This window comes from Andrographis paniculata, unplaced genomic scaffold (assembly GCF_009805555.1).
Source record: "Andrographis paniculata isolate CXL003 unplaced genomic scaffold, ASM980555v1 Contig80END, whole genome shotgun sequence".
NCBI lineage: Eukaryota > Viridiplantae > Streptophyta > Magnoliopsida > Lamiales > Acanthaceae > Andrographis > Andrographis paniculata.
Window position 1 is genome coordinate 4,938,230 of NW_026137618.1, and position 22,122 is coordinate 4,960,351.

The 22,122-nt window shown below is 32.6% G+C and overlaps 2 protein-coding genes across 3 annotated transcripts; both read left to right on the forward strand.

The window, feature by feature from the left end:
• Positions 1-736: 736 nt before the first annotated feature.
• LOC127240927 (protein LEO1 homolog) lies at positions 737-9,669 on the forward strand. Of its 2 annotated transcripts, none has more exons than XM_051259794.1 (12): positions 737-967; positions 1,734-2,068; positions 3,195-3,333; positions 3,447-3,632; positions 4,161-4,337; positions 5,632-5,763; positions 5,957-6,136; positions 6,223-6,354; positions 6,550-6,660; positions 6,810-7,049; positions 7,976-8,136; positions 9,253-9,669. In XM_051259794.1, exons 1-11 carry the CDS (start codon positions 851-853, stop codon positions 8,111-8,113), a joined length of 1,887 nt encoding a protein of 628 aa, XP_051115751.1. In that variant the 5' UTR covers positions 737-850; the 3' UTR covers positions 8,114-8,136; positions 9,253-9,669. The 2 variants fall into 2 exon arrangements, with proteins under 2 accessions (XP_051115751.1, XP_051115752.1); XM_051259795.1 differs by having other exon boundaries at positions 3,198-3,333.
• LOC127240928 (protein LEO1 homolog) lies at positions 9,253-21,050 on the forward strand. The gene is made up of 12 exons (XM_051259796.1): positions 9,253-9,318; positions 11,334-13,727; positions 14,717-14,817; positions 15,630-15,765; positions 16,094-16,194; positions 18,207-18,339; positions 18,438-18,560; positions 18,783-18,956; positions 19,732-19,863; positions 19,976-20,152; positions 20,474-20,611; positions 20,784-21,050. The coding sequence occupies exons 2-11, from the start codon at positions 13,671-13,673 to the stop codon at positions 20,576-20,578; spliced, it is 1,239 nt and encodes a 412-aa protein (XP_051115753.1). The 5' UTR covers positions 9,253-9,318; positions 11,334-13,670; the 3' UTR covers positions 20,579-20,611; positions 20,784-21,050.
• Positions 21,051-22,122: the final 1,072 nt, after the last annotated feature.

Consider the following 22,122-nt stretch of genomic DNA (forward strand, 5'->3'; position numbering starts at 1 on the left):
GATGACTTTCCGTCTTGAGGACCTCCCGACCTGAAGACCTTCCGACTTGAGATCTTTCCGTCTTGTATTTTCCTTGATTTCCACACGGTGTCCTTCAGCCGGTTCAACCAACTCTATCGCCAGGCCCATTCTCCTTTTTACCTTGGGCTTTTAACCTAATTCTAAATTTCGTACGTAACAATTAGTATTATACTATTATGATGTAGTAAAAATAAAGTAGAAATGATTAACATAATAATAATGTAATAACATTTATGTATTATATTTTAAGTTGTAAGAGTATTTGTAATGTTAATAAATAGTACATGTACTAAAAGGAAATTGATGCTTTATTACGAGACAAACTAAAATGAAAAAAATAGATAGTTTGTTAGGAGAAGAAAAAAGTACTAGTATAAAATATAAATATAAAAAATAATTTATTTTTATAAATAATAAAATAAAAGTCACAAAAAATAAAATACTAAAGAAAAAAACAATTTAAAAATATTTTTTAATTAATTTTAAATAAAATAAAATAAAATAAAATAAACCTCTAACGTCAGAGGATGCTCTCTCTTGCTTGAGAGGGATTTTGACACAATCCAAAAATACAGGATTGGAGAGAGAACCCACACTCCAATTGGAGATAGTTTTTCAATTTTCAATAAATAAATAAGAGGGGCCTAATTGTAAATAAATAATTTCTAGAGGTGAAACCGAAAATACGATAAAATACTGCTTTTTATTCCGCTTACTCTTTAAAGTCCCCCAACAACGACGAAACCCCAATTCTTCAAACGCCAACGGAGCCCGAAGCTTTGATTAGCCTTAATTAGCTCCATTGAACGCCGGAAAATCCGCCGGAAAAATGGCAGGCGAAGAGAAGCGGCATCAGATGATGCAAAATTTGTTCGGAGACCAATCGGAAGAGGAGGACGAGGTTGAATCCGAGCACGAGTCCAATCGTCAGCCTGACTATGTCTCTGTACGGGTGAATTTGTTCCTTATCTAATCCTTTTATACGCGATTTAGGTCTGCTGAGTTTGAGTATGTACCGTTAAGGTTGTCGGGTTAAATTGTTGTGTAGTGGAATATCGATTTCAATCCGCAAATATATGTAATCTTGGGTTTAATGATTATACGTTTGAGTCTCTATGCGCGTTTTTAGGGTTCCTGTTTTCCAGGTCGATCTTGAGCGAATAGGTTTTTTATTAAGGGTTTCATTTTAGATTTTTTGTGATTTTAATTTTATTTTGGTTGCATATTAGCTTTATTGCGAATTGCCTCTTGCTTTGTAAATTGGGATCGTCACCTTCTGATATTTGGGAACGGGAAAGCTGATTATTCGTGTAAACTTCTTGTCGACTTCATCTCCTTGATTACTTTCTGAAGTGCAGAAGGGATATGTGTGTTTTTTGAGGATTTGGACTCTTGAATAGTAAAATTTTGAATTTAAATAGTTGTTTTGATGTGATATAATTAGGTGTCGATACAATGTTTTTGAAAATAAAATTGATTTGTAGTATAATATAAAAAATAGTTGTTTGCTTTGATGTTTTAGGGGAGAAAATGAATTGAATAGTGAAAATTCTTAAAAAATCCACAGAAGAACGCAAAGATTTATTCGTGTTCGTACATAATTCTTTGTTGCTCTTGTAACGACCTCCAGTAAAAATGCTAAATGTCAATTGTAGTACTTTGTGCTATTTGTTTCACTTTATTGCCATTGACATTATGATTGCATCTTTCAGGACGAAGTGGATGGAGGGCCAGAACCTGAAGGCGAAGGTGAGGTTGAAGGTCAAGGGGAGGCAGAAATTGATAGTGAGGGCGAACCTAACGAGCTTGAGCAATTACATGGCGAAAGTGAGGACGAAAGAGATAAAAGTTCTCAAGAAGTTGAAATTGGTGATCAAAGGGAAGAGAGTGAAGAAAGGTACTCTGAGAGTGATGAGAAGGGAGAATATAGACAACAGGTTGCTGAAAGTAGAAGGCACGATGAGGTTGAAAGTGGATCTGAAAGGTCTGGAGAGAACCTCTATGCTGCCAATGAGGATGATGAAGTGAATCAGGCTCAGAGTCCCAGGTATATGTCCCTGGTTTACAGACTTTTCTCTCTGACCTTTCCTAATCAGTTTATATGTTGATTAATTCCATGCTCTCTTTTGTCGCCTTGCCTTCTTGTCGTTCATTGTTATGTATTTTATTGAAGCTTTGGTGCCCACTTTATCTTGCATGTATACTCTTCGTATTCTCAATCCTATTCTCCCTTGTTATCCCTAAATGCCTCAATAATTTCATGAACAATGTTTATTTTACAGTATTATTGATATAAACAAAAGGGTAAATTGCAGAATACATCCCCGTATTTTGTGAAAAGTGTGCAGAAAACCTTGTTTGTTTATTGCGTAAAATCCTGTTGTGCTAGCGTAGAGTCTGCATAGAATAGCCTTTTTGTACAAAAATAATGACGACTAAGAATCACATGCTTATTTCTAATGTAACATTCTATTAATAAAAAGAAATAAATAGATAATGTTGACGCTTATTTTTCCAATCTCATCTAAGAAATTAGGGGAAATTTTTGCATAACTTTCTAAGAATAACGTGTTTATAATATGGATGACCTTATATTTTATAGAAATAAACATTGTGAAATATGTAGATTTCTATTCATAAAAAGAAATAAATAGATGATGTTGATGGCTTGTTTTCGCAATCTTGTATAAAAAATTAAAGCACATGTTCATCTTTGAAAGCCATCTGCATAGTGGGCTCGTGATGCTTAGTTGTCAATACTTTTGGATAGAAAGAGTATTCTATTAGACTTTATGGTAACATAAAAGGGGTTTCATGCAATACTTAAAATAAGTGTATTATGTGCATTTTTTAATAAAGTACGGGGGTGTGTATTTTAATTTACCTAAAGATAAAGATTGCTTGCTTGTTTTATGTAATCATTACTGTGCTATCAGAAAAGTGTGTGATATTATGAAGTCAATTGTGCTCTAAAGACTGTACAAGAAAATACAATACAATAAAATACTTGCTTGCTATTGCTAGACGTGTCTTATCTTACTTGCTTGCCCATGGAATATTTATGCAATGCTTTAGTGAGTATATTTGCATATAAAATATCTTGCTATTATATAATTTATTTTGGAACAATATATTCCTCGAGATATCAAGTTGGTTGTATTTGTCATCTTCAGTAGGTCATCTGGCGATGAGAAAGATGAAGATCAACCATTACACCCTGCTCCAGAGATTCGAGATGTTTTTGGAGACTCAGATGATGAAGTTGAAGAACAGGCAGAATATGAAGTTCAAAATCAAATTGAAGATGAACATGTTAGTTTATTGTGGATCATTTTAAGTTTGTGTTTCCAAGAAATTTACCCCTTCTCTGTTGTTTGTATTATATTTTCACGAAATGTGATAGACATATTTTTTTCCTCATTCAGCAATCACCAATAGATGAAGTTGGAAACTATGAGAGAGATTTAATGCCAGAGAATATGACACCTGATGAAGATGCACCATACTACTCTGAAGAAGAGCATATGGAATCTAAAACCAAGGACAAACCTGTTGGTCCCCCACTGGAGCTGGAAATTCCTCTGTGCCCTCCTCCAGCTGAATCTGATAAGGTCATCATTCTTGTTTCCAATTCACATGCCCACATTGTAAATTGATAAACTTTTAATTTAGATTGAAAAGTTACATGTAGTTCATGTCCTTGAAGAAGTTCATACTGGGTTAGTATATTATTTGGATCTGATTATTTTATTCAATTCTCTTGGTTATAGAACAATACTAGGTTTCTTTGCTGCATTATTTGAGCTGCATTATAAGGCTAGCATGTGAAATCTATAATTTATGAATTAGCCTAAGTCTTGTTTAAATTGGGCAGTACATTCTTCTCAAAACTTCTGATGATCCTATAAACAAAAAAGATATGGTAATAATATGAAATAATCAGAGAAATTAGAACTTCATAGGCAACTATCATGGGACTCACAAAGTTAATTTGCATTGTTTTATTTCACCTGAGTTGATTTAGTGCCCTTTTGATAATGACATGTTAGGTGCAAAACGTTCATATACATTTGGATAGGGGATCTGATCTTGGAATTTAGACGCTGATTATTTCATTTTCTTTGTATCTTTGGTTGCAGATGCATATGATAAAAGTTTCCAATATCATGGGTATAGACCCTAAACCTTTTGATCCTGACACATATGAGGATGAAGATATTTATGTGACTGATGAATCTGGATCCAAGAAGAGGATACGGTTAGAGAACAATGTTGTGCGTTGGAGGAAGGTCAAAAATCCTGATGGGACAACATCTGTAAGTACATACATTGATCCATTTCAACCAGTTGAAATATTTAGCCATACATTTAAGTAATGTTGTTAGAAATTCAAGTATCAAAATATGTTACAACTTGGATTCCTACTGTTTTTTCCGTATTATGGCGTTAGATCATGCATTTCATTTAGTAGTTTTTAATAATCTTCTTAAAATAAGTGTTTGAAAGGAAAATTCATCTCTCCTCATTTAGATACTATTCCCGTTGTGTATGTTCTTTTCATTTACAACTCTGTTTCATATCTTACTATAGCCATAGACTTTGAATGGAACACCACTCTGGTATTGTTTCGTGCATGTCATCTATATTCAGTTTTTTTTTCAAGATGGAGTAGGAAGTCATTGTTACGTGGAGTGTACTAGACCAGAACTTTAGTTGAGACACCCCGTGCTTTTACATATTTGGGAAACCTGTGCCCAGAAATAATAGGATAGATTATATTAATATGTGAATAAAATATATCACAATAGAAATTTTGAATTCAAATTTCAAAATTAACATCTGTTGGCCCAGACTGAAAACTCAGAAGAAGCATTTAAAGGTTTTCATTGAAAAAAACTATCTTATTTAATTGGGTTTTCAGTATGTTGTCCAAGTGTAAGAAATAATCAATTAGTGTATTTGTGCAATCCGTACCTGAAAGAGTTGCTTCTGTGGAAACAATTGTGTTATAACAGTGACCAATACTGTCAGGTCACCACTTTAATGTCCCCCAGTTTCATCCCATCAACTTCAGAATTCAGATCTAATGTCAGCTCACTTTCCTATTGGTTTGCATTTCCCACCATAGAATGGAGTGCAATAATGTACTTATCTCGGTCATGGCATGTGGCAGTATGGTTCTTTGTGAAACTGTCCCTAGTATATTCTCTTGGCTTTTCTTCTTTGTCTAACTGTATTCTATTTTTATTTTTTTACATTTAGAGAGTTAGGGTTTTAAGTAGATATTAATGAAGGGCACAATGATAGGACGATAGAACCTCTGACAAATACTCAGAATATTCCTTGTGTTTCAAATGAGGTTGCAGAATTTTTCGTTAAGCGTGGTGCTAGGGGAAACATTGAATTCTCAGTCTGGATTTTGTAGTCTTTGTCTCTCTACTGATTTTTGTTGTCTTTGTAGCTTATTATTTCTCTGTATCAATAGATAACTTTACTCTTCAAACAAAATTAGAAATAAATAAATACATAAAAAATCTAGAATACATAAATAGAGGGCTGTATAAGAATAAGAGCTCCATCTAACTGTCGTTTAATCTTACCTTTCTTTAGATTGAAAGCAACGCTCGGTTTGTGGAATGGTCGGATGGCAGCTGGCAGTTACAGATCGGAAATGAAGTTCTTGATATATCCAAGCAAGATGCACAACATGAGCAGTCGCACCTTTTCTTGAGGCATGGAAAAGTAAGATATTGTTTATGGTTGGTTTATTGTAGTATATAACCTGCATATTTATTTATTTTTTGATAAAATCTCCTAAGAATTATGTGTTTAGTTGATTGTTTATGAAATCGGAAGCTTCTTTCTGAATGCATTTACTGTTGGTAGTAGTTATGAGTGATTGGTAAGAAAATCACATTCTGTGCTTTCTTCACAGGGCATTCTCCAATCTCAAGGGCGAATTTGTTCAAAGATGAGATTTATGCCGTCATCCTTGGCATCAAACTCCCATCGCTTATTGACTGCCTTAGTTGATTCACGACACAGAAAGGTATACAAAGTTAAGAACTGCATAACTGACATTGACCCTGAGAAGGAGAAGGAGCAAAGAGAGAAGGTAATATCAGTAGCAATTTTTACATCCTGTGTTATACTATTTATAAAGTGGATTGATTTAAATTATCATCTATTCTCACTTCGTAGGCTGCTAACCAATCCATCAAAGCTAATGAACTTCTTACCCGGAAGAAAGAGAAGATAAGTCGCAAATATACTCAGCCCATCCGAAGGGAGCGTCAACTCTCTCCAGGTTTCTTAGAGGATGCACTTGAGGAGGTTAGATACTTTTTCCTCAAGTAAATTTTTTTCTTGCAGAAAAAAGTACTGTATATACCATGTAATTCTTTTCCCCTTTTACTATATTATATTAATGATATGCGAAAATCTCCTTGTTTCTCTGTCCTTACACTTCAGCTTACCATTTTTATGTAATTAATATTATTTATTATTTCATGACTTGTGTTTACTTAGGAGGATGATCAAGATTATTATGAGTCTCGGCGCTCTGCTGCTCGCCGCCGCTTTGAGGAAGACCTTGAAATGGAAGCTCGAGCTGAAAAGCGCATAATTAATGCAAAGAAGGCATGCATTACTAACAGCTGATATCATGGCTAAACCAACCCCTGCGCTCAATTCACAGACACTAGCACAATCTCTTTACACCCTTACTTTTCTATAAAGGTTTTTTTGTTGCTTGAGCTTAATAGATTTTTTATTTTTAATTTTCTCAGGGACCTAAGGACATTCCTCGAAAGTCTGCAATGCCAGCTTCACGATCATCTAGAAGGCCAGTGGATTTCTCTGATAGTGAGAAGGAGGAGTCTGAGTATGAAACTGAGGGGGAAGAAGAAGAGGACTCTCCACAACATAGAAGAAATGAGGAAGCAGAGCAGGATTACGAGGAAGACGAAGAAGAGAATGAGCAGAGAGAGGAAGAGGAGAATTATGCCGAATCGGAAGAAGAGACAGAGGTAATGAGTGTCTCAATTGAACTTATTTAGTGAGAGTTGATAATTGTTTAAATTTACTCTATTCTATTCATCCACTGCACAAAGCGCGAATTCAGTAACATTTATTAGATTTTATTAGGGTTAGTTAGGATTAATTACCTTCTTTGATTTTTTATGTTTTACATAATTAGATAAGGATGTATAAAGTTTTACTTTGTTTTTATTCCTAAGTTTCTCTAGCTCATAGCTGCTTTACCCTCCTGTTTTTCATACCTCCTTTTGCCCTCTCCCACCTCCTTGCCCACTGCACTGCTGGTCTTCTGCCAGGTAAAGCAGCCTGCAGCCACAGTTTCATATGAACTTTTTTTTTTTTTTACTCAGTTAACATATATTTACCTGTCCTCTGTTTTGCATATATATACATAATAAAATACTTGAATTATTACTTTTGTTTGTTGAGAATGTGTTGTATTAATTTCATATGTGTGGATTATCTATACTAAAAATATACTAATATCTATAGTGTGTGCCATGAGTCACACCATCGCCATTCTCAACTATGATATTACCTACTCACGTGTTGTACTAGTATCTACTGGATAACAGAACCTGAATTTGAATGAGGTCTGAAGCGCTGTGGCATCACATCATATTTATATATGCAAACTTGAGTTAATGGCAGTTTGCTTGTATTTTATTTGATTTTATTTTCAAATGCCAAAATACATCCTTCGGGCAATAGCTTGACTACGAAATAGACTAATTTTTTAAGTATCTGCATCTCTCTCTCTCTATCTCTCTCTCTTTCACACACACATGCGCGCACACACACTCACCCCTCTTCATCTTCCCGGCGCACTTTGAAGTAATTCAATGATTTTGAAACTTGCATATGTTTTTGTAATTGTTGATAGTTAATCCTTTTGTCTTACTTTCTCAATCGCCAGGAGCCGAAGCACAAGTCTAGGGACTCTAGAGGTAGCCTCAAAAGGAAGGATATTGAATCAGATGAAGATTCCCCTCCCAGGAAAACTACAACAGCGCATCGGCGAATGAAAATGGTGTATGAGAGTGATGACGAGTGAAGCCGGATCGTCTATTTGAGAAAGTAAGTTCCACACCTTGCAACTTGAAAAACTTGTAATTGTGTTTGTTTGGGAGTTTGGAGTTTGAGTTGAGATTTAAATAGTAAAAAATTTGAATTGAATTAGTTGTATGATGCGATATAAATAAGTATTGATATAATATTTTGAATGTAAAATTGATTTTTAATTTAATATAATAAATAAAAAAATAAGTGTTTGATTTGATTTTTTGGGGACAAATTTGTATGAATAGTAAAAGTTCTCCAAAATCCTTTTAACAAATTTAACATTGTGCGGTCTTATCTTTTGAGTTTCATTTTTTCAATGCACAATGATCAAATCTATGCACTTCAATCAATCACACTATCAATCTGCCCTTAAACGTTGAACCTGCATAGCTATATACATTTTTTGCATGTTTGAATATGCCCACCTATTGAAGTGTTCCTATATATATATATATATTCTGCATTAATTTGTACATTAAACATGTCTGCTAGTTTGTAAGGTGTTATGGTATTAGGACCAACAAACTCCTCTTATGGTAATTTGAGTAGCATTTATTTTTTGACAATAATATATGTAGTCTCTTTAAACAGCACACTATTCCAATCCTTGGCTCTTGGTTACTTACTTGTCGCTGTTGTAAACTGATTCTACTGGATGTTTTTCATAGTTGTGTTTCGCATGGAAAATTAGAATATTTTTATAAGAAGTTGTGAAGCTACATAGTAGAGGAAAAAAAAAAAGATAGAAGTCATAGAACAAGACCACAAATTCCCAATAATTAATTGGTCAGCTGTAAAAATTAGCTGCACTACATGTCGAAACAGCCGCCATTGTATAAAATCCATCTGAAAACTTGCTTCATAATTCCCTAAGGGTGCGTTTGTTTGGGGATTTGGATTTTGAGTTGGGATCTGAATAGTAAAAATTTTGAATTGCAATAATGGTATGATGCTATATAAATAGGTGTGATGTTTGGAATGTAAAATTAATTTTTAGTATACTATAAAAAAATGAAAAATAGTGTTTGATTTGATGTTTTTAGGGAGAAAATATTTGATGAATAGTAGAATTTTGGGGAAATTCAATAACCGAACACACCGTTATATGCAAACTCAATTTCATCTTTGCAGGATACTTTCAAGAGATTAATGGATCACCTCTTCCAAGTCTGGATCCAGCCAAGAAACAATTTGATGGTAAGGTTGTAATTTGATCATCGATTCTTTGCATTTTCAGTCGCCTTGGAATTTTGCCTTTCTAGTCGGTTTGTGTTGGCATTTCTTTCCGTGTAAATGATTAGTCGAATTGGGGACAGATTCATTACATGTGGAAATTAAGACATAATATCTTTGTCATCGCTGGTCTTTAACAATGATTTCGGCCATAGTATAATATAGCGAGCATGTAAGTTGCTTTCGGTTATAGGTCCCAAATGATTTTTACTTGATCAGCTTGTCATAAGGTTACTATGCTAAGTTGGTTCGAATATAACAGATTTGTATTTGGTGAAATAAGATTTTGATTTAATAATGGGTGTGGTTTTATTTTGTTTGGTTTGTAGGATTTGTATTTGTATTTTTTACTGTTTTAGTTTAAACAATGATCATTGGAAGTTTTGTGTACTGTGGGTTTGTATCCAAGTTATATTTTTTGATACGATGTTTTTTTTGAAAAATTCGTAATTTTAAGAATTGTTTAGGTTGAGTAGTAAAAGAAATAGTTTGAATTTTAACCTAACCAGTGTTTTTTGTTAGCTAGATTTGGCTGTTGAGTTTAAGGTTTTGAAGGGTAAAATTTTGTATTTGAAATAAATATGTATTACTCCTTGGTTGTTCGAATTTATCTTCATTTTTTAAATATTTTTTTAAGTAAAAATCATTATACTTAAAAGTAATAATTATTATTAATTTTTATTAAAATTTGTGTCATGTCAAATGAACATATATTTGCATGATGAATGAAGTAATATTTTGAATGTAATAATAATATATATATTTTAAAAAATATAAATTTTGATTTAATATTTGGATGGAATAGTAATTATAAAAGTACTCTTTTCATTTCATATATTTCTTTTTTTTGAGTTATGAGAGATAAATTAAGTCTAATTAATTATTTATATTTTAAAAATATTATAGATATTTGGGAAGAAGGAATACTATTTTTATAATATTATTTTATTATTTTCTGTTAGTATCTTAAAAAATTATGAAGTAATATATATAATTAATTATTTTTTTAAAAATATATGTTTATATTTCAATAAAATATATTTTGAATATTATTTTATAAATAATAAAATTTTATATAATATAAATAAAAAATACTCTTTTCGTTTCATTAGAAATGTGACATTTGTTTTTTGCAAACAAAATACCTTAATGAAAATAAAAAATGGTAACTTTTTTAGGGAGTATAGTATTTATTTAGTTATAATTAACTTAAATGAGTTTTTATAAACAAATAGTACTTCCTCCGGACAATTTTTTTTTTTTTGAAATATAATTATACTCTTTAATCTCATTTTAAATTTTAAATTTTATAATTTTTTAATCTTAATTAAACTATTTAATTATTTTAATCATAATCCACAATTATTTTTATTATATGATAATTATTTTTACTGATTAATACAAATTTCCGTATCTACATTAATTAGGTCCATAATACACGGACTGAGGGAGTATTAAATTGTAAATATAAATAAAAATATTTATTTATTAATAAAAATAAACTTTTTTGAATGAACCTAGAATATTAAGATATTATAAATTTAATTAAAATAATTTATATTTATCAAATATATTTAAATAAATCAATTTATTAAAAAAGAAAAATCATATGTTAGACGGAAAAATGGAGGGACAATATTCTATGGAAGGATTATTAAAAATCACTTTTGTTGTGTTTTTTTTTAGGTTTTATAGTATGTTTTTACTATGTGTAATGTAATTTTTTTTAAAAAAAATATTATATCAAATAATTATTATTTTTTATATAATGTTATAAATTTATTATACATTCGAAATATCACATCAATATCAATTTCTATTTATATCGTATTAAACCACTATTTAAATTCAATTTTTTTGTGTTCAAATATCCAAACCAAAAAGATAAAACCCACAAAAAAGACACCCAATTCAAATTTCGAAATAATTTCTTTCCGTTGCTAATCGTAATTACAAATCCTCCATTAAACCCTCGTTAGTTATTCTCCCAAATTGCGCAGAAGAACGCCGGCCGGTGCTAAAATGGCGATCCCGTCGTTCGTTTCACAGCCAAATTCGATACGGGCCACTGTTCCTGTCGTCGTCGCGGCTTCCAGAGCTAGTTTCAGTGATCTCTGAGGATGTCGAATTCATTTTAACGCTGCTGGGATTTGGTGTCCTGTTCCTACTCCTTAAGCTGTATGGTAGCTTCTTTTCTTGTGCGCTGGAGGCTCATTCTCATTCCTTCAATTTTGCAACAATTGAAGGAACGCTGTGGGGTTTGGTTCGTTGCCTGCTTGTTTAGGGTGTTCTAATTTTTTAATAATTGTATTTCCATGGTTTTGATCAGTTTCTGCTCACTTCATTGTTATTGGAATGGGCCTTTATTTTTCATGAATGTTGTGTTTGTAGACTTGTAGTAATCTTTTCCTGTTGGAGAGGAATTTGGCTTAGAAGAATTTGCCTTTGTGAAATGCTAATTCTCATTTCTCAGCTTGAAAGTGGGAAAATAATTCATGGAGTTGTGTAATCATTTCGACGCTAAGTTTTTCCTTGTAATCTCTTTTCCGCTTCTATAATGGAATCATTGCAAATTGGTCACTCTTTCTTGCTTGTGCATGTGTGTTTAATTTGATTTTGAAATGTAAATCTTGTGTTTCTTTTCTTTACATTTGTGTTGTGGATCCATTTTAGCTTGATATCCCCCCACACGCCCACCCCACATAAATATTGCATCAACTCTTCCTTTGGGTTGATGATTTGCTTTTCGTTATGTTATTTATTTTGAGAAACCTCTGAAAGTTCTATGAGAGTCCAGATTTCTGTACTTAATTGGTTTAACAGATAAATAAACCTAAAGGGAAAAGGAAACTTGAGAGAAGAAATTATTGGATTTCAGTTTCATTTCCATCCTTTATGACTAATATTTTAAAGTTTAGTTTCGGACCATTTTAATCATTTTATTTTTCAGTCCGAAAGTCTTTGCTGCTGAGGATCTTTTGAAGGTGTGAATACCTGTTGCGCCAGTGATTTTATCAGTCTATATTAGAAAAGATGCAAAACTATAAGTGGCTAATTAATGTCCTGTGAAACAAAATTCAGTGGAGTTCTCTAAACAGCAAGATGAGTGTTTTCTCAGTTCACATTTTTATGCATTTACTTATGTGGTTAAATGTATTACAGTTTTTGCCTAATCCTTACTTTTCCTAGTTTTTGTGCAAGAGCTATAAACTCTCATTTGAACGTACGTCTTGAGTTCCTGCTTGCTATCCTTGTTTTTGTTCTTTGCTTGGCCAAGCATTATGTGAAAATTGTGAATAGCGATTCCATATTTGGTACCAAGCAGGAAATCGTTGACATGCTGTAGTTGCATGAAAACTTTCCAGTATGCAATAGATTGTTATTAGTATGATTGTTGGGATAATTATGGTGGAGTAACATAAAACAAAATTAAGGTTAACAATGTCTTTTTCATTGATGTTAATAGACGAGAGTTCAGATAAGGATGCCCTTTTGGAAAGCATCAATGTCATTAGAAAGTGTTATTGAAAGATTAGACCTTTTTTGAAGGATTTATACGAATAAAATATAAGGCGAAGGATGTCCTTTTTGAAGATTTGTCGTAAAATGTTGTTGATCCATGAAATCTGTATGAAATCTTTAGTAAATGACAACATAAATGATAGATCACAGTGAATCTCAGAATACTCTGCACAGATATATTGCTGTCGCAGATTTGTTTCCTGAGGTTATCTTATTAATCCAATGTAAAGCACAAAATTACGTTCTGTTTACTTAGTAAATATGCGCGAAACCAGACGATTTCCAGAAAAAAGTTATCAGAAACGCAGAAACTGACTTAGCTTTCAAAATTCACATGCAAACACATAGTCACAATCTTACAGACAAAACCAGACTATTCCCAACACTGACACACTGCATCCACGTGTAAGATTTACTTGGCGACATTTACAAAGAAAATAGAAGATTGTAGTGCTCTGCAAAGAAACTGTGTAATTACTCTACATTTATAACATTTAACCAATGCTCCTAATCCCAACTTTAATATCTACGACCACTGTACATCACACAAATGCACCTAACGTTTGGTGAAAGCCTTCAAAGCATTTCAGAGTGCTTATATATTTTACACTCATTTCACATCCGCACACAGATTCGCCTCCACCAGATGATATCATATTCATATCCTTCACGCTCAATGTAGTCTACCCTTAGTTCACAACCCTCACTGGTAAATAGAATCGCAAGAAAGCTCCTTTATACAAAGCAATAAACACCGAAGCACACTGCTTAGAAAGAAAAGAAAACCTAAAGATATGAAGAAGATACAGTTCATGCGGAATCTTTTTGGTTACATGTCGGATGAGGAGGAGGTTAGCTTAAAATTTAAGTCGAATCCCTGGATAGTTTCCTCTCTGTACGGATCTTTTTCTGGTGGTGCTAACTCTGCCATTTTATCTGATGTTTTTGTTGCCGTACAGAGGCATTGGTGATTTTTAATTTTTGCTTTTCTAACATTTACCCTTCTTCAGCTGTGTTATTCTTACGTATTTTCACCTCTGTGTCTTCCATTGCCATGATTTATTCAAATACTTTTAAGGATTTTTAGTCTTCATTAAAGATACTTTTGATCTTGCCTCTTTTTGGTTATTAAATTGTGCTTTGATGATGATCCTTTAATACAATATTTTTTTTTAAAATGTGCATACAATTCTTGTGTGCGCGTCCGTGTCTAAAATTTTTTTATGTGATGCACTTCTAAGAGTCTTTTATTTCTCTTTTGAATTTTAAATCGAGTTATGACTTGTGAAAACGACTTAATTCTTAACTAAAAGTTTTATTTGTGTATCTGCTTGTCATTTAGATCACTTAGATTGTGCATATATTAATTGTGTTACCCTCGGTTTATGATAGTGAACCTTGGTGCCTGGAAATAGGCAGTTTGTATTGACACTTTCTATATTCCTCGCTTCATGGTATTAAATTCTGCGACTAGCTTTATATGCTCAAGTTATCTTTTGTTTTTTTGGTGAACATTTTCCCATTTATTTTCTTGTGCATCACATTTCTGAAACTCTTCTGTGGTATATTCTTCTACTACGGGTATAGTTCCATCAATGTCCCATTGTTCACTGATATACTCTTTAGTTAGAAAGCTGAATAACATCATAGCTGGACAAGTAAGATTCAACTTAGAGGGAACTGATTGTATTGTACTACTCATTCCTATTGGATTTTCACTTGCTTCTTCAGCAATGGTCTGTAGAATTATCACATTTCTCGTTCATATTAGCTTCAGAAGATATGGTGTTTTTCATTGGTTTACATTCTCATTTTCTGGATTTGGATACATTTCTAAAAGTATAAAGGCAATGGGGATTCAAACTATCAGGATGAAGGTGATGCTGAAGTTAGCAGAAGTGTGCTGAAGGTTATCCACCAATATAATCTTAGAAGCTCAAGGTCCTGTGCTTTTATTTCTTTCTTTTTTTCTTTTTTTTTATCCCTTTCTTGCACTGATGTTTGATGACATTTTGTTTCTATGTGATTTGTTGACTAATATCAACGACATGTCTTGCTCATGTAGTAGCTGGAAGTGGGTTGGTCCTTTTATGATTTCTTACTTATGTATATGCTTACTTTTGCTCTTGCTCTAAATTAGTGAACACTCTGGGCTTTATTATTTATGTATCTTTTTCTGTTTTGACTTTATTTTGTTTGTTTTTATTTCGGTTTGAGTAAAATGCACAATCTTCCAATCACAATCGGGAATTTATACCCATTGGTTCTTTGAGAGGCAAAAGTTGCCATGGGGCTATAAATGTCCTCTGTATTTCATATGCCTATTTGTTTTTTATTATGTTCTTATGGTTGATCTTTATAAAAATTTAAAAGTGATTTCTGCCTCATTGTCACATATTTTTATCTAAATCGCACTCAAGAAAGAGAGTGATGGTATGAGGGTGAATGAGAAGAACTTGCTTTCCTTTGTCTTGATGTCCCAATCTTTGGTGCTTAATAAGTTTCTTGATTTCAAGTTTGATAATAACTAAGAATTTTGCTTTGCTCATCTGCAACTTGGTGAATTTTGTACCCACTCTATAACACCGTAACATATTCTTTTTCTTTATAATAATGGCATTTGGTTTAAATAAGAGTTGTTAGAAAGTTAAATAAAATAATCATGGCTCCTATTAATTAAATACTCTAAACAGTGTCTATAGAATGAGGTTACCAAAAGCATTTCTTTGCTAATCGTATGGCTCTCAATGCAGACTCTCTGATGACGAGAAGGAAAATGATTTAGGTTTCTCTTCTGCTGCAATAGTTCCAGACGTTCAGGGAGATTCTGATGATCATGAACAAGGGGAGTATGCAGTTTGCCCTGGAAGTAGAGAGAAAAATGTTAGTGTAAGTTTCTGAACATATTGTATTTCTTATGGATGATATTATTGCATACTTGCACTCATCAGTCATCTGAACATATTTACATTTCATAGAGGTTCTCAAACTACAAAATTAAACTGCATCAAAGTGGAGGTTGAATGTACTCTACTGCACTAATCTTTGCTATTGCTTGGATTCACTTCAGAAATGGTGTTACGGGCATGTTAATATGTATAAGTATTGTCTGTGGTTTCAAGTTTCTATTTGTGTCAGAACACATAGATTTTTCCATTTTTTTTATTTTCTTATTTGCTGGTTTTGAATCCATTATCAAATTGGCTGATTGTTCTAGAAGAATAAAGAGGATGAGGGTGAAGGCGATGCAGAAGAAGTTAATGCAGTTAGTAGAGGAGGTCTGCTGAAGGCCACCTGTCAGAATAATCTCAGAAGCAGGTCTTGTGCTTTTATCTTTCTTGTTTCCCATTACCCCCGCCTCCCTCCCCCCGCCCCCATTAACACAGCAACCTGTACTAATGACATTTACTTTCTGTGTTATTTGTTAATTAATTTGTGAAATGGCATCTATTTCTCATGTGGTAGATGGAGATGGTTAGCTGCTTAGCTGATTCCAGCTGAATTGTCATCACTCTGCCAAACTACTTTACATTTGACAATTACCTTTTGTTTTCTTTTATTTCTCATGAACAAGACCCTGCTTTTTACATTCTATGAAAAATCCTTCAATCACAAGTTTAAGAAACTTCATGCCCATTGGTTTATTAGAGGCAAATCATGCTGTAGGGAAGTCCTGTTTATCTCACATGCTTCTGTTTTGAATATGTTCACTATGGATCCCGACAATTTTAGAATGATGTTTGTTTCACTGAAATATATATATATAATTTCTCAGTCATGCTCAAGAAAGAACATGATGGTACAAGTTTAGTGAAAAAAAACAATAAAATTGTGCTTGCATTTTACTTGAGTTGGCTTGGTCTTAATTTTCTGATCTTTACTTGAGTTTCCTGATTGCTCGTTTGATGATAATAACTCAGAATCTAACTTTGCTCATCTGCAACCTGGTGAATTTTGTTCCATTCTATTAACATTTCCAAGTTGCAGTTTGCTACTAAAGTTTAACATTTTATTATTTTATTTTATTTTTTTTTTTGGGAAAAAAATATGAGGTGCATTAGATTACAAATCACAACTAAAGCTTATCTTATTCATCCTTTCTGATATTGGCCTTTGATTTTAAAATTATGGCTGTTAGAATTTGGAGTAATGCAAACAGGCACTTTGTATAGATGAGTTACAACCATTATATATTTCAATTTGCATATCTAGAATCCTGCTATAGGCAACAATTTACTTCAGATCATTTCTAAACCTATACCGAGGGAAGAAAATTCAGAGTCGCGTGCTGTGATAGAACTTGATTCTAAACAAAATTTTGAATGTTCTGCCTTAAATTGCATATAATTAATGAGATTTAATGTATAACCTGCAATATTGATACAGATTAGGTTTCCAGATTGACTTGTAAAGAATTGGCACAAGTGACTAATGATGGCTGGGTGAAGAAAGACTAAAGAAATAAATCTCAATTTTTTATATCCAATGGACATCCAGAAATCATAGTTGTCTTGACTCGTGCAAATATCCGAACTAGGATAAAGAAATAGTGAATAACCAAGAGACACATTATTGATCACTGAAAAAAATATCTACAATACATATGGTAACTCAAAGGTAGAGTTTTGATGAAAAGCACATGGTATGATACCATTTCAGCATTTAGAAAGAAAACAGAATAACATATAATTTAAACATTTGCTATAGAACATTGTTAGAAAAATATAATAACTGTAGTAAAACTAATAAAAAACTTAATAAAAGTTCATATCCAAACTGATCAATTAGGAATGATAGATGAAGTATATTCTAATGTGAAGTCTTAATTTCAATTCAGCTTTGAATCTTCGTATAAAAGCTGATGAAATACTGGGATTTCAAAACATTACAGTTCAAATAGACTAATCAACCTCGTAAACCATATTCCACTCTACACTAGTGCTTATGTGGAATCTTCTACAGTTGCTGCATATTTGAAGTTGTAGTGTAGATACGGAACTAATCAGTTTTCAGTTTATTAGCTATATACATATACATATGCCTATTGTTCATTTATCTGTTCTTGTTTTGTTAGCCTGATGGTTTATCACTTGATTTCAGTATATATGATTTGTTTTTGTAGAAGGGATAAGCTGGAACAATATGGAAATTATTAAAGGGAAACAAAAAATCTATGTGTATTTCTGTATTTCTTGTAGCATTCCTTCAATCCTGTATCTGTCATCTTCTAATTCACTGCTTCGATGGATTATCAAGCTTCAATGAGAAACTGTTTTTATCCTTCCAATTTTTTCATTACTGTGATATTTGTATATTGACCCTCGTTGTAGATCATCTCATGAGGAGAAGGAAGAACCCTTAGCTGAGTCCACTGCTGTGGTGCTCCAGGATGTTTTTGGAGATTCAGATGATGATAAACAAGAGTATAAATTTGCCTCTGAAATTAGTGAGGAAAGTAATAGGGTAAGATGTGAACATATTATATTTCTTACGGGTATAATAATATTACATTCCATACACCACTCATTTTAGTGTACGTCATTTTATGGAGCTCTCTAAAGTGTGAAAAAGTTGACGGTAAAGAGAGTGGAGAAGAATTCACTGAAATTGAACTAGTCGGAAATGCATTGTCCGCAGTAGTGTATGAAATTCCTCTGCGCCCTCCTCCAGCTCATTCGGATCAGGTATGTTTGACATCTTCTTGTTCTCTTGCAGTCATTGTAATTCTGTATTATCAGTATATACCAACATACAGTGTTTATTCTTATCTGATGGTTTTTCAATTGTCTATAAGAACAATGTCATGAATTATTTCTTGTTAAAAATGCCCAAAGTTTTGTCAGTTCAATATATTTTTCCTAGCTTTTGAAAATGGCTGGTAATGCTATTTTATTTGTGGTCGGCAGATGGCACTTGTCAAATTATCCAGCTTAATTGGTATTGATCCTAAACCATTTGATCCTGAAACATATGTTGAAGACGAATTTTATGTAATTGATGAGTCGGGATGCAAGAGGGTTATACCCTTTACAAACATAATTCGCTGGAGGGTAGTCAAGAATCCTGATGGAACTTCTTCAGTAAGTATTTTAAGTAACAGGTTAATGATGCATTTACAAGCTGAATATGATTGTGAATTTTTAGCAACCATTTGATTTATGTGTATATGCATGCAACTAGATGTATGCAACACGAAGTGCGGACATGCTGATCTACCCAATTTTAGATGCTTTAGATCTTGCATCAATGGTCCAAGGGACAATAAATTCACAATATGATTTAACAAGTTTTTTAGTTACTCAAATGTGCAAAATATATGAAATCTTTTGACATTGTTGAGTATATCCCACATTGGAAAAAATGTTAGGACTTCCTTAGTTTATAAGGGTGAAGGACAACTTTACTTATATCCAATTCATTTTCAGTTAGAGTCCTGAATCCTTCCCTAACATGGTGTCAGAGTTACAGTGTCCGTATTGAATATTGATCCTGGATAGAATTTCGAGATAATATTATCTCGAAAGGGAAGTGTTGAGTATATCCCAGATTGGAGAAAATATTGAGAGTTCCTTAGTTTATAATGGGGGTGAAGGGCAATTTCATTTTCCACCAATTGGTTTTAAATTGGAGCCGGAATCCCTTCTTAATAGATGTATTAGAGGTGGTGAAAGGAGTCAGAGAACACCGGTGTGAGTTTCTTAGACTGTTCAAAGTTCAGTACTTGCTCAACTTTGATTGACAAAGGCATATTTGAATATTTGACGAAGTCACTACTCTTTCTGGATCCGTCTCAATATGTTGCTTTTAGATGAAGTCACTGCTTATTAAATGATCCAAATAAACGAAAATGTGCAGGTTGAAAGCAATGCAAGATTCGTGACATGGTCAGATGGGAGCAAACAATTGTTTATTGGAAATTCAGCCTTTGATGTGTCTGAGGATGATGTAAACGAGATCCAAGCCCATCTTTTCCTTCTGCATGGGAAGGTACCTTCTTGAGTAATATGAAATAATAGAATTGAACATTTGTCTGGAAGATGAATGCTCATTGTTTTCCCTTGTCTTTATTAACTTCCTCATCTCCTGTGTCGACTTGCAGGGAATCTACCAAGGACAGGGAAAAATCTCCAGGACGATGACTTTTGCGCAATCTTCTCAATCTTCTGATACTCACCACCATGGAACTGCCCGAGCCAATTCAAGGCATAGAAAAGTAGGAAAAGTTCAAGAATACATCACTAATGTTGATCCTGAAAGGAAGCTGTGGGAGATAAAGGTACATGGTGGAGTATTCTTTTTTTTTCCCTTCTTCCATGAAATTTGTGGTTTTACGTGAGCACTGAGATTAAAAAATAATAGTATTTAATGTTAAAGTGGAATAAGTTAAAAGTAAAATAAAGATATTATGAAAAATTTATGAAAAAATATTGATAAAAAAAGTAGCGGGATACATAGAAAAAATAGTGGCAAAATCGTTATTATGGGATAAAGTAATTTATTATAAATAGATTATGCATGAGTTGAACTTAAGTACTTTTTATTTTGTAAAGCATGCAGTATCCTGCTTTCTACTAAACCTGTTTCGATGATTTTTTAGGAAGCAAAGAAAAAAATCAAACTTAAAAAACAAAATGGGGGCAAAAACAATGTGCTTGGTTTGCGTATTCCAAAGGGCCGAAGAAGCCAAAGGATCATCTGCTGACTTATGATTTCCAAAGGAAGCCATAAATATAAGGTATCGATTTTTTTGGCCTTTCTTTCTACCAACTGCTGTTGCAAAGGTAAAAAGTTAATATCGGGTGCCTAGAAAGCTAAGTTGCATTTGAGTAGAGCATAATATGTGCAAATAAGGTTTTTCCATCACTTTTTAGTAGAATGACTTTTACACAATCATTCATTATTTTCAGGGATAAAAAGTTTCTCTCGTCGCACAAAATCTTCAGAGATGGTTAAGTTGAGGTAGAACTTAGGAATGAAGGAAAGGGAGCTGTGAATGTTGGGAATTCAAAGCTGAGGTTAGTTATAATTCCTTTGTCGAACTCTTTTATAATCCTTTATTCTGGAACAAAGTACAATTGTGTTATGTTTTCCTTGAAGAATTCTATGTTTTTGGGAGAAAAGGTTCGAACCTTTTCTATGTTAAATTTACAATCTGCATTTCAATATGTTTTCTATTTGCGCCATGTGAATTTAGGGAAAATTGCAAAAATATCCCGTACATATGTCTAATTATTAGATTTGTCTTTTAATTGTTACCGTCGCAAAATATATTCTGCGAATTTCACAATTTCGCTATTTCAGTATATTGATTATGCGCGAGTTACAGCCTACCAAATTCACGTTGTTGTCATTGAATGACATGTGGCACAATATTGAATAATATAAAATATGTCCGAGATATTTTCAGCGAAATTGTGAGATATACATGATATATTTTGCTAAAGTGTCCATCAAGTGCAAGTCAACGCCACTGGAATAGAAATTTTACGCAGGGTTAATGTACTGAAATAGTAAAATTGTGACACAATGCTGGAATTATGGTGATAACTAAAATATAAGAGTATAATTGAGTATATATATAATATATTTTTTGCAATTTCCTTGTGAATCTACGACTCCATGAATGTTTAGATACAACTATTATATTTGTGCCATGTGATATGATTTTCTTGAGATGTCTTTGAAGGCTTTGTTGATAGTAAAAATTTGAATGAAAAATAGGTATTCAAAGTGTAGCAAAAATAGCAATTATGGGATAAGCCCTATCTATAAAATAATATTTCCTCCAGCCAAATTCAAAGTAGCATTTTTATTATTTTCGTTAATTCTATTCAAAAGTATCAACTTTTTTTTAGTAAAAATAATCATACATTAATACCGAAATATTCAACTTTTTTTTTTTTTTTAATTACAAACGACCCTCCTCAAATGGGATACAGAGAGTACAATTTATGGTATTTTTAAAATCTATTGATATATTTTTCTAAAATTGTAATTATAAATATTATGTGTTAAAGTCTTAGGTTGTGTTTGAAAATTATAAATGTCAATTATAAATAGGAATTTCTAATATTCATTCAATGTTATTTGATAAAACTTCGAATATATATGCAGAATTATACATTTAAATACATACAGTGTTTACTAATGCGGTTTCAGTTTCGGTTTTTGTTTTACTATTCTAAAAAAATTTTCTCCAAAATATCAAATCAAATATCTATTTTTTATTTATTATATTAATTAAAA

Bases quoted from the DNA above. Each gene is read 5' to 3' on its own strand.
- LOC127240927 (XM_051259794.1), top strand. From the start codon at position 851: ATGGCAGGCGAAGAGAAGCGGCATCAGATGATGCAAAATTTGTTCGGA. The intron at 968-1,733 runs GTACGGGTGAAT...TGCATCTTTCAG, and splicing joins GTCAGCCTGACTATGTCTCT to GACGAAGTGGATGGAGGGCC. The intron at 5,764-5,956 runs GTAAGATATTGT...CTTTCTTCACAG, and splicing joins TTTTCTTGAGGCATGGAAAA to GGCATTCTCCAATCTCAAGG.
- LOC127240928 (XM_051259796.1), top strand. From the start codon at position 13,671: ATGAAGAAGATACAGTTCATGCGGAATCTTTTTGGTTACATGTCGGAT. The intron at 15,766-16,093 runs GTAAGTTTCTGA...TGATTGTTCTAG, and splicing joins GTAGAGAGAAAAATGTTAGT to AAGAATAAAGAGGATGAGGG. The intron at 18,561-18,782 runs GTATGTTTGACA...TGTGGTCGGCAG, and splicing joins CTCCAGCTCATTCGGATCAG to ATGGCACTTGTCAAATTATC.